General features: G+C 43.8%; 1 protein-coding gene across 1 annotated transcript in view; it reads left to right on the plus strand.

Moving 5' to 3' along the window:
- Positions 1–13,060, plus strand: part of SLC44A3 (solute carrier family 44 member 3) — a 459,235-nt gene that overhangs the window by 275,332 nt on the left and 170,843 nt on the right. Inside the window, exon 7 of the mRNA XM_085601492.1 lies at positions 5,901–5,990. Coding sequence (XP_085457618.1) covers positions 5,901–5,990 — 90 coding nt within the window. The remainder of the gene's footprint in view (positions 1–5,900; positions 5,991–13,060) is intronic.

Raw genomic sequence — 13,060 nt, forward strand, 5'->3', positions numbered from 1 at the left:
TACAGTGGCCCATAATGCAGTGGCGAAGATTGGAGTGGCGTGGCGTAGGATAGATTGCCATGGTGTAGAATGGAATGGTGCATAGTGGAATAGAGTGGCGTAGAGTGTAGTGGCATAGAGTGGATTGTCATAGAGAGCAGTGTCATAGAGTGTGGTGGGGCAGAATGGCTTAAAGAGGCTTAGAGTGGATTGGCATAGAGTGGAGTGATGCAGCTTAGAGTGACGTAGAGTGTAGTGGCGTACAGTGGCATATACTGCAGTGGTGCAGAGTAGAGTGGCCTAGAGGTCAGTTGCAGAGAGTGCAGTGTTGCAGAGTAGGGTGCAGTGGCATGCAGTGGAGTGATGCAGAGTAGAGTGGCATAGAGAGCATTTGCTTTGAGTGGTGTAGAGTGGCATAGAGTGCAGTGGCATAGAGTAGATTGTTTCAGGGTAGAGTAGTGTGGTGCAGGGTAGAGTGCAGTGGCATAGCGTAATGGCATAGAGTGGAGTGATGCAGAGTGGAGTGGTGCATAGTAGAGTGCAGTGGCATAGAGTGCAGTAGAGTGGAGGAGAGTGGTGCATAGTAGAGTGTTGTAGAGTGCATTGGTTTAGAGTGCAGTGGCATAGAGTGGTGCACAGTAAAGTGGCATTCAAAGCATTTGATGTAGAGTACAGTAGTGCGGATAAGAATAGTGTGGCGTAGAGTTCAGTGACTTATAGTGCAATAGTGTAGCATAGAGTGCAGTGGCATAGAGTACAGTGTTGCAGAATAGAGTATAGTGGCGTAGAGTGCAGCAGTGTAGAATAGAGTGGCGTGGACTGAAGTGGTGCAAGGTAGACTGCAGTGGCATGGAATAGAATGCAATAGATTGGAATGGCACAGAGTGAAATAGAGTGGTGTAGAGTGCAGTGGCAGAGAGTGTCATAGTGCAGTGGTGTAGAGTAGGGTGGCTTCAAATAGATTAGAGTAGAGTGTTGTGGCGTAGAGTGGAGTGATGCAGAGTGGTGTAGAATTTAGTGATGTACAGTGCATTGGCATAGAGTGCAGTAGAGTGGCATAGAGTGGTGCAGAGTAGAATCGTGGCGTAGAGTGCAGTTGTGTAGAGTGTTGGAGAGTATAGTGGCCTAGAGTGCAGTGGTGCTGAGTAGATTGGCATAGAGTTCAGTGGCATAGAGTAGGATGGCATAGTAGAGTTCAGTGGTGGAGAGCAGAGTGTAGTAGAGTGCAGTGGTGTAGAGGAGAGTGCATTAGTGTATAGTGCAGTGGCATAGAGTACAGTGGTGCAGAGTAGAATAGAGTGGCGTAAAGTTCAGTGACATGGAGTGCAATATTGTAGAGTAGAACGGCGTAGAGCGCACTGGTGTATAGTGTTGTCGAGTATAGTAGCATAGAGTGCAGTGGTGCAGAGCAAATTGGTGTAGAGTGCAGTGGCAAAGGTACTTTGAATTGGCATAGAATGGAGTGGCATACAGTGGAATGGTGCAAAGTGGAATAGAGTGTCGTTGAGTGCAGTAGTGAGAGTAGATTAGCATAGAGTAGAGCTGTGCAGGGTAGAGTTCAGTGGTATAGAGTGTAGTGGCGCAGAGTAAAGTGGCCTAGAGTTCAGTGGTGGAGAGTGCAGTGTTGCAGAGTAGAGTATCATAAAATGCAGTGGTGTATAGTGCATTGTTGTAGAGTGCAGTGGCAAAGAGTTGTGCAGACTAAAGTGGCGTGGAGAGCAGTGGTGTAGAGTACAGTGGTGCAGAGCAGATTAGAGTATGGTTCAGTGACATAGAGTGCAATAGTGCAGAGTGGAGTGATATAGAGTGCAATGGCATAGAGTAGAGGGTTGCAGAATAGAGTATAGTGGCATAGAGTGCAGTAGTGAAAAGTAGAATGCCATAGAGTGCAGTGTGTAGAGTGTATTGGTTTTGAGTAAAGTGGTGTGGCGTGCAAGGGCATAGAATTGAGTGGTGCAGAGTGCGTTGGAGTAGATTAGAGTAGAGTAGAGTGGTGTGGTGCAGTGTAGATTGCCATGGTGTAGAGTGGGATGGCGCAGAGTGGAATAGAGTATCATAGAGTGCAGTGGCATAGAGTGTATTGTCGTAGAGAGCAGTATCCTAGAGTGCAGTGGGACAGAGTAGATTAAAGTGGCTCAGAGTGGATCGGGGTAGAGTGGATCTATGTTGAGTGGAGTAGAGCAATGCAGCGTAGAGTGACATACAGTGCATTGACGTAGATTGGCATAGAGTGCTGTGGTGTAGAGTAGAGTGGCTTAGAGTTCAGTGGCGGAGAGTGCAGAATAAAGTCTAGTGGCGTACAGTGGAGTGATGCAGAGTAGAGTGGCATAGAGAGCATTATCATAGAGTGGTGCAGGGTGGAGTAGAGTGGCATAGAGTGCAGTGGCGTAGAGTGCAGTGGCGTAGAGTACATTGTTTGAGTGGAATGGTGAAGGGTAGAGCGGAGTGGCATAGAGTACTCTGGCTTAGAGTGAGTGATACACAGAATGCATTGTCAGAGAGTAGTGTGGTGCTGAGTAGAGTACAGTGGCATAGAGTGCATTGGCATAGAGTGCAGTAGAGTGTAGGAGAGTGGTGCAGAGTGGAGTGTCAGAGTGCATTGGTGTTGAGTGGTGCACAGAAAAGTAGCGTAGAGTACAGTGGTGTAGAGTAGGATAGTGTGACGTAGAGTGCAATTATGTAGCATAAAGTGCAGTGGCATAAAGTAGAGTGTTGCAGAGTAGAGTATAGTGGGTACAGTGTGGTGGAGCAGAGTACATTGGCGCTGAGTGCAGCAGTGTAGAATAAAGTGGGATAGAGTGCAGTGGATTGGAGTGGCACAGTGTAGATTGCAGTGGCATAGAGTCGAGTGGAATGGCACAGAGTAGAATAGAGTGGTGTAGAGTGCAATGGCATAGAGCAAAGTGTCATAAAGTGCAGTGGTGCAGAGTAGATTAGGGTGGCTTAGAGTGGATTGGTGTAGAGTGGAGAGATGCAGAGTGGCGTAGAGTGTAGTGGCATAGAGTGCAGTAGAGTAGCATAGAGTGGGGTAAAATAGAATAGAGTGGCGTAGAGTGCAGTGACATAGAATACAGTGGTGTAGAGTGTTGCAGAGTATAGTGGCATACAGTGCAGTGGTGCAGAGTAGATTGACGTCGGGTACAGTGGCACAGAGTAGAGTAGCGTAGTAGAGTTCAGTGGTGGAGAGTGCAGTATTGTAGAAGAGTAGAGTGTGGTGGAGTGCAATAATGTAGAGTGCAGTGGCATAGAGTATAGTGGTGCAGAGGAGAATAGAGTGGCACAGAGTGCAGTGACATGGATTGCAATTGTCTAGAGTAGAGTGCTGTAGAGTGCAGTGGCAGAGTGTTGCAGAGCAGAGTGCCGTAGCGTAAAGTGCAGTGGTTCAGAGTAGATTGGCATACAGTGCTGCAGTGTACATTAGAGTGATGTAGTGTGCAGTGGCGTGGAGTGGTGCAGTGTAGTTTGCATTGGCATAGAATGGAGTGGCATAGAGTGTAATATGCAGTTGTATGGAGTCGTGCAGTGTAGTTTGAATTTGCATAGAAGGAGTGGCATGCTGCAGAGTGGAATAGAGTGCCATAGATTGCAGTGGTATAGAGTACAGTGTCCTAGTGTGCAGTGTCAAAGATGGCAGTAGTGCAGAGTAGATTAGAGTGAATTGGTGTAGAGTGCAGTGGTGTAGAGTGGAGTGATGCAGAATGGCGTAAATTGTAGTGGCATACATTGCATTGGCATAGAGTTCAGTACAGTGGTGCAGAGTAGAATAGAGTGGCATAGACTGCAGTGGTGCGGAGTAGAGTGCCATAGAGTTCAGCAGCAGAATAAAATGTTGCAGAGTACAGTGCAGTGGCGTAGAGTACAGTGTTGCAGAGTAGACTGTTGTAGAGTGCAGTGGGGTCTAGTAGAGTGTCCTAGAGTAAATTGGCAGAGAGTGCAGTGGTGTAGAGTACAGCGGGGTGAGTATGGTGGTGCAGAGTAGAATACAGTGACCTAGAGGGCAGTGGTGCAGAGTAGATTGGCGTAGATTGCATTAGTTTTGAATGAAGGTGTGTAGCGTGCATTGCTTTAGAGTGCAGTGGTTAGACTAGAGTGCAGTGGTGTAGAGTAGAGTGGTACAGAGTGCAGTGGTGCTGAGTGCTGTGATGTAGAGTAGATTGTTTCTGAGTAGAGTGAAGTGGCGTAGAGTGGAGTGGTGCACGGTAGAATGGAGCAGCGTAGGGTGGCTAAGAGTGCAGTGGCGCAGACTAGATTGGAGTGGTGTAGAGTGGATTGGCATAGAGTGCAGTGTTGCAGAGTGGAGTGGTATAGACTGGAGTAATGCAGAGTAGGCTGGAATGGCCTAGACTGGAGTGGTGTACAGTGCAGTGGCAAAGATTGCAGTGGTGCATAGTTGAGTGGGGTAGTGTGCATTGGCATAGAGTGGTCTATAGTAGAATAGAGAGGTTTAGAGGGAAGTGGCATAGAGTGGATGCATGGTGTGGTAGCACATTGCCTTGCAGACATCTTCAATTGAAATGACTATAACATTTGTACAGACATACAGTTTTATTAATAAAAGTATGCACTGCACAAACGATAATGTGTGAAAATGTCATCACCTAGCGTACTGTTTTGTTTTGACCGTATTAAAATATTCATTTCCAATACACTTCAGAATTACCAAAAAATTTGCTTCATTTGTGCTTTGCTAATTCTGATATATTCTGAAATATCTGCACAGTTCATTAACAGACATATAAATGTTGTTGTGTGCTAGGAAAAAAATATTGTACAGCCTTCCTCTGGCAAACACCCAGTAGCCAGCACAATTGTGACATAAATCCTCTCACTTAGATGTCTGAGAAAGAAAAGCGAACACCAAACTCCCTCAGAAGACAAAGTCTGACATTTGACCTCTGTCTCTGAATGCACAGCAAATGTGACAAGATAAAAACAAGATTTAAAGTCCTGTTTACAAAAAGCGTGGTGTTGGAAGAATACAGTTAATAGGGTATGGGCCATGGAAGGGAAAAATTCAAGCTGGACAACCTAAAACAAATAAAGCCAGCAAATAGAAAGCAAGCAAATGTGACTAAGAGTCCACAACGCCAATGGTAAAAATGGGTAGCATGCATTCCCAGGGAAGCTTTCCGAAAGTCCCCAAGATGTCGTTATCTAACCAGACAGTTGAACAGTCTGGTAGGCTTTCACCTAAAAAAAAAATGCTCTTGTGCACACTTTAATTGCAGCGCAACATGTGACTGCCTCAATCGCTTTATAAGGGGCCCATTGGAAGGTGGAGCATTGTCCAATTGTCCATTTTGTCCAGGCATTGAAAATGGCTCTGACCAAGTTTGTTATTGTGTTGATGTACCGAGGAGTGGTTAATGCTGCACCTTGCAATCAGATTGGAGTACTGCAGTACTGAGATGTGTTCACCGGAGTATTGATATAAGAGGTGCACCATGCCCTCTTCTGTCTTGAACTATCTTAAAAGTAGCCCTTAGAAAGGCATTACCAGTGCGTTCTGTGGGCTAAAACAAGTGTAGAATGGTTTCTCTTAGAATGGGGTCCCAAGAAAGCTCTGCAGGCCAAATATGAAAGGGGGACACAAGTTGGTGGAGCATTGAGTGTCCTTTGGATGGGGGCTCTTTGTGTTGTTAACAATCTTTCTAGGGTTATGTCCAAATTTGACTTTTATAAAAGCACTATGGGGATTCCACTCTTGATTTCTAAGTAGAAGGGCACAGTATGGATGTTACAAACTCCACATAAGTTGTAATAGAGAACTTGCGAGTACATCAAAACACAAAAGCAAATTAATGGAGCATGCCAAAGATGCAGGATATGTGGTGGCAGAACAAATAATAAAAGTAAATAAATGTTTTCATTCTGTGACTTAGCAGCCCTACTTAATGTGATTTTTTTCCTTATTTTTTCAGCATTATCTTTGATCATGATTTTGATCTTCAGATACATCACCATTCTGTTAATTAATATCTTCATCACTCTGGTCATTTTCGGGTTGGTATGTAAGTATATTTTTTTAATTCATTATCCACAAATGATTCATGCCCATTTTATATTCATCTGAAATTAATGATTGTAGAAAATTAGTTTATGAAATATGAAATTCTATAGAAACATTGAACGCCTTAAGTGTGATAGTAATTCTTACACACAGTGTTACTAATGGAAATTGCTGTATTCCGTATGGGTGCCACTTTTTAAATTCTCTTCTTGCGTCATGCGGCTTACACTTTCCCAAGTAAAACTGTGCATTTGTTGGACAACATAACCATCAGAACTGTGCGAGACTCATTCCACGCACACCGTCCGGATATGTTGACCTAAATCCTGATAGCTCACAGTGTCTCTACCCCTGACCTTACAGAGTAACAAATGGATGTGCAACCTCAGAACATGACAACCCTGACTCCCTAAGGAAATCATGGTAACAGATCTAGAACCTCTCAGTTTGGTAACTCATGCCTACCAAAAGAGATACACATGAAATACACAACATGACCTTTCAATATTTATTGAAGCATTGTGATTCTTGAGTAAAATATATGTGCTGCAGTAATCAATAGAAGGAAACAGAATGTTTTGATTAGCATTACAAGAATGGTGAAAAAGATGTACAATGCAACCATTTTACTATAACAGAATTTATGCTTGCATAGCAATACTGTAATATATTGTACACCTAGTGTTCCAGTTTTTACATGAAAACAAACCATCTATACCGATCGTTTGTATTCATGCAAAAATATGTAATGTCATGTAAACACCAGAGCGGGGTCCATCGTGCCCCTTGGTGTTCTGCACGTGCAAGAGTGTTGGCTGTTACAACTTGGCTCTTCCATAACTGACATTTCACAAATCTCGGGCTGTGCAGCATATCTGCAAATGGAGCTTTAGTGGGGCTTGTCAATCATACGCTCAGATGCGCTATCATAAGACAGGTTAGAGAAGGAGGGTCAACCTCCAACCCTATGCTGGCTCCTGATCAGGCAGAGAGAGGCTCGAGCATATGAAGATGAAAACTGTGGTGTCAACTTCCAGGCCTTTGAATCAGGAGGTGCAGATCTGTTATTTTCAGGACCAGCCAAGCAGGATCTGCAGCTCGGGGGTATCAAAGGTAAGTTTTTAACATTGGAATGTGTGCATTTCTGAATGTGTACATATAAGTGTTTCTATGGATATATGTGTGTTTAATTTCAGGCATGGTGAATATCAGAGAGTATGCCTGTGAGTGGATTTGGTTCATGGTTAAAATGGTCACTTTTAAAAAGCTTTTTTTTTGTGCAGTGCTATAATAGGGGCCGGACTGGCCGTAGCGGTCACCGGGTATTTCCCCTGTGGGCCGGAAGGGCGTGGGCAGTTTTGGTCCCCTAGGGGGCCATTTTTGTTACAGGGGGCTGGTTCTAAAGCATAGCTGGAATATCGGCCCCCCTGTTCCAAAAGTGGCAGCGGTGAAACGGAAGTGGTGCTTTCCACTAGCACCACCCCCCATCCGGGGGCCAGTCGAGCTGTTTGCCAGGGCCAGTTTCGGTTTCCAGTCCGACCGTGTCTACAATGTTACATATTAATCATGCCCATACTTCCATATGTTAAAGAAATACAATTGTTTTAATTTTGAGGATACTTTAGCATATTTACGTGATGTTCATTTGTTGTATGAGTTACAAAGCAAATATTTTCAGGGCTCATCTAAAAACAGCTAATGGACTTCTACTTAGATGAACACACCTTGTAATCCAACAACCCTGATTACATGAACCCTCCAGCTAGGCTATGCTGGGCCCCACATTTGAGTTCATCGGAAAGGGTGATTTCACCACTTTGATGACAATATAGGGAGATGGATTCAATTTTTAATCGTATAACTCCAAATTGGTGCAAAAATGCATATTCTGAGAGTGTAGAGTTTTTGTAAAGGTTGGAAAAACTAATCACAGTACACCACAGGTAAATGGCTAATCCGTGGATATGTCTTAGCTTTACAGGCAATGAGAGATAACACAGTGATAAATAGGGTGAGCCGACTGCACTTCTGAACGTAGGTGACCCTATACCTACTGAATTGACAATTGTAATACCACTGTTCCAAAATAATGTAAAGCAAAACCTCAAAGAACTATACACTTTGACTTCAGCATGGCACAAGTATAAATATCTGGGCATCTATCTGGATGGTCAAGGCACATTTAAATCCCATTTGCTCTCCCTGAAAAGCAAAGGCACCAGCCTCATGCTCACCTTCACCACCCTTCGGAGACCGAGCTTAGACCCCTTACTTCAGGTGATGAAAGCAAAAGTAATTCCCAGACTGTCTTATCGGAGTGAAATCAATCTGGGTTTAGTGGCCACGCTGCCCCCTCACCCTTTGAAGAATAAAGAAAGCCCCTTGGCCAACCCCCTGCTTCGCAAGGCCAAAAGCTGTGTGCAGTGTGGGGTTGGCTAGCTTTGGGGGATTGGCTACTTCCCAACACGCATGGCCAAAGGACATGAACAGCAGGGCGTTGGCTGCATGCAGGGCTTGTCCACATGTGGGGGTTGGCTGCAGGCCCTCTGGCCAACCTCTGCTGTGCACGACCAAAGGGAATGCACAGAGTAGGGTTGGCTGCCTTTAGGGGGATTGGCTACAGGGCCTGGCCGCAGGCAGTGGTCAAATGGGGTTGGATTTATGTATGGTAAATAAATATTATTTTACGTTAAAAAGACCTCGAAATTCACTGAAAAACCAAAGGTTAAGAGTGAAAAGCACTGTACTGGACGGAGGGGTAAGATGGCGGCTGACTAATACGGCCGTTCGCTACTCTCTGACTATGAATCATCGATAAAGATAGAATTGCAGTGGCAAGGATGGATAAGCCATGTGGTGCTTATAGCACAGACGGAAGCAACTATTTATAAGAAAAAAACGGGGAAAAACAGAAGAATAGGAAAGAAAAACAAACTAAGCTGCGGGCCGATGGGAATGGATGCGGCGTTCTCATACCTTGGATTTTGTCCTGGCCCCGCCCTGTGTGGAGTAGTGCTCTGCCGTGCAGAGCTGGTAAAGGCTCTTTCAGGGTGTTTGGCGGCTCTGGCATCTGACGGAGCCGAGAGGGATCATCGCTCATGGTGCTCTGATTTCCGTCGGGCGTGTTTTGCAGTTATGGCCCCGAAGATTCCTGTAGTGACAGGGGCAAAGGGGAAGACGCGCTCTGGATTAAACGCTGGCATATCCCCTAAGGCGGCTACATCTATAGATTTTCACCTCAAGCCAGGGAAAAAGAAGTAAAGTTCTAGCGCGATAAGCACTCAGCTGAAATTGGACGAAAAGAAAAACCAGAATGGAATACAGCCGGCAGCCGAACCTACTGTTTTGGACCTGCTACGAGCAACACAAGGGTCGAAGCATATACAGCATGTACAGCAGCAAGAGAATTCAGAAGGTGAGCGGTACCAGGTGGGGGGCAACACGGATAGAAGGGATGGAGCTGGGGAGGTGGATGGTTTGAATCATCCAGCATTAGATGAAAATCAGACTGAAAATACAGGTGTTAGCATTGAAGCACGTAAATCTAGTTTACATATCCAACCTCCACCCCCACCCCCACCAGGTACCCCCCACCAGGTACCCCCCCCCCTGCCTGCAACCAGAAATACGAGCTTTTAATGATGCAGATGTAATATCAGAGCCAGGACTTCAAGTAAATTATGCCATATCAGACCCCATTACTCTTACTAACACCAGTGGAATCGCTATGGCCATGGGTCATAAACATGCTACATCTTCTAATCATAGCAAGCAAGACTTCTATTCTCTTTCCGATAGCATTTGTTCAATATCTGGCTCAGCTTCCGAGTCCTTGAGGACTCTAGTGAAGAAAACTCAGATACGGGGAAAAGAGATATGACTGCTACAACGCGCAAAGCTGCAAAAAAGACAACCCATCCCAGCCCACAGAAAAAAAGCTTGAGATGGGACTATTTGGGAGCAGATTTGCTTAATGCAAGTGCATCATTATCACTTAAAGGGGAGAATATACCCCTTCCTGTACCACCGACGCTGGACACAGTAATTCAATGCATACTTTCTCATCTGGAAGAAACGCGCCAGGACAGTAAACGTGCGCAGAATACAATGCGAAAGATTCAGGGGGCAGTCAGAAAAGTTGCAAAATCATGTGTGGTTATTAACGAACATCTTACAACTCTTGAAGCTCGGACTGAAGCGCTGGAAAATGATGTTGCAGCTACGTGAACAAACACTACGACAAATGACGCGCAGCTAATCGATATACAATGGAAACTTGAGGACAATGAAAACAGACAACGTCAAAATAATTTATGAGTCCTAGGCGTGCCGGAGGGAAAGGAAGGGGCAAACACTCGGAAGTATATGGTTGACATTCTAACCAAGGCATTCCCAGACCTGGAGGGATGGAATTGGGAAATGGAAGTTCAAAGAGCCCATCGTGTCCTTTTTAATCTCAAGATGCCTGTAAAGCCTGATACAAAACCTCGTGCCATACTTGTCTATTTTGGCAATTTTTTACTTAGACTGGCTATTTATGACAAAGCGAAACCAACAACAAAACGCAGTGGTGGGGATTATTTCTTTTTTGTCCAACCGGATTTCTGCCATTTCACGGTAGAAAGACGATGGCGTCTTCGAGAAATGATAAAACCAGTGCAGGATCGAGGGGGACAGACATACTTACTACATCCAGTCCATCTAAAAGCAATAAAAGGCGAACACGTTCGCTTTTTTACCTCAGAAATTAAAGTGAAAGAATACTTGGAGAAATGGGATGAGAAACCACAGATTGATTAATTCAGTGATTAAGCTCTAGGCTATTCAATTACTTTTTTTTTCTTTGTTTATTTCTGGACATTACGCTGTAAGGTCTATGCTTTTATAGTATATGTTTTCAAATCTTTATCTATCCTAATTGCCAGCTAGTTTAATTTTTGAGTCCGGGAGCAGCAACCATCACAATCAGACTGATAGCAGTCTGAATGCCTTTCTATATGGGAAGGGTGGATGGGGGAATCCTAGGGGGGTGTATGAGCTACAGGGTGGGTGGGTGAGGGAAGGGAGGGGAAAGGGTCTAGGGTGGAAGGCTCATGGGAAAAGGGGGAAAAGAGGTGATTTTTTTTTTTGGAAAGGATATAATAGAAAAGAAATTTGAAACTACAGCTTACAGGTGGCAAGGGCAATCAAGGCAGAGGCAGAGGAAACTAAATAGTTTAAATGGCTAACATTACTATTTGTTCGGTCAATGTAGGTGGCCTTAACGATAGCCTAAAATGTATTAGAGTTGTGGAAATATTAAGAAGTTTAAATCCCGATATAATATGTCAACACGAGACACATATTCCCTGGGGGAACCGTGATATGCTTGCTATAGGAGGATACAATCTTGTAGCTTGCTCTACACAAACATCAACAATTAGAGGGACTACAATTCACATGAAGTCGTTTTGGATCAGCCATGCGTGCATTGGGATATAAATCAGGGAGATGGGCTATTGCGCAACTCCCCATGGGATTGACAGTCTGTACAATATATGGGTCAAATGCAGATGACCCACAGATTTTTAATAATATAGAAGTTGAGGCAGCACCATGACCGGGCCCGTTTATATTCTGCGGGGACCTAAACATTCATTATGAGAAGGGGTGTGGTATCAAGGGAGAAAACCCCACGTACATCAAGCACTTTTGGCTTTTCAAATTAGCTATGATCTGGGAGATGTTTGGGGGGGTGAAACATCCAGCAGATCCTGGTTATACATACTATTCAAATCCCCACAAGAATTTTTTTAGGCTTGATTATTTTTTGGTGTCATCTTGTTTGATTCCAAATGTAGACATAAAAAAACTACCCAAACTATTTTCAGATCAAAACCCTTTAATTTTGGATTTGATACTTTCAAAGTTAGATCATCCACAAGCAAAATGGACGTTTGACAGATCACTATTACTTAACGATGTTTATATTTAATATATTAAGAAATGGGTTATAGAATATTATGAGATTAATCAATATAGTTTTTCACGCAATGTAGTTTGGGATAGTTTTAAAGCTGGTCTTCGGGGAGAGACTATCAGTTTTGTGGGAAAAGCTAGAAAACAAGAAAAGAAGGAAATTAACATGCTGATAATCAAATTGGGAGAGCTTGAAAAAGAATATACAGAAGTTGTTAAACAGAATCAAGACGGCGAAGAAACAGTATTACGTCAAAGGATAGCGATTATTAAAGGTGAAATAAATAATTACTATACCAGGAAGGGGGCAGCTATTTATCAAGTACATAAGTCTGAGGGATATGAATACAGTGAGACCATTGGTAAGGTACTTGCTCTACGGACCAAGCAGAAGATAGCCAGAAATAACATATGGGAAATTAAAGGATGTGATTGGGTAGTATATACAGAAAAAAAGAATATTATTAAAATATTTGAGAAATATTATCAAGATTTATATCAGCAGGGTAATATCGATCCTATGCCGGCCAATGACACTGAGCATATTCTCGGTAATCAACGAAGGCTCAGTGAAGAAATGCGGCAAGAACTGGACAAAGAAATAACTAAGGAAGAGGTTCTTTCCGCCCTTCAATCTATGACTTTAGGGAAGGCAGCAGGCCCAGATAGCATCCCACTGGAGTTATATAAGGCAGTGGTTCCCAAACTTTTCACTCATAAGGACTCCCATTGAGTCACTACTGGCAGCCGGGGACCCCCAGGCAATTTGTATGATTTAAATGTCAAACATGAAAACTGTAATTCGAAGAAAATAAAACACACACGTATGCACATCAAACAAAGACTAGACTTAAATTACTAAAGATTTTATTATTTTTATATTCAAATATTTGCAAAAATAGAAAAATCCTAATGGGAAGGTTGGTGCTGCATCTCACGACTAACTTTTCGTTGTTTGGTTTTATTTCACAGCCCGGGACTCCTGCTCCTGCCAAGGCTAGACTGGAAACTTAAAGCTGCTCTTACAAATGTTGTCAGACTAGTCCCCATACATTGCACACCAAGTGCAGCGAGTGAGTCTGACCACTACAAAGGGTGCATTGGGGGCCTCTC

This window comes from Triturus cristatus, chromosome 4_2 (assembly GCF_964204655.1).
Source record: "Triturus cristatus chromosome 4_2, aTriCri1.1, whole genome shotgun sequence".
Taxonomy (NCBI): domain Eukaryota; kingdom Metazoa; phylum Chordata; class Amphibia; order Caudata; family Salamandridae; genus Triturus; species Triturus cristatus.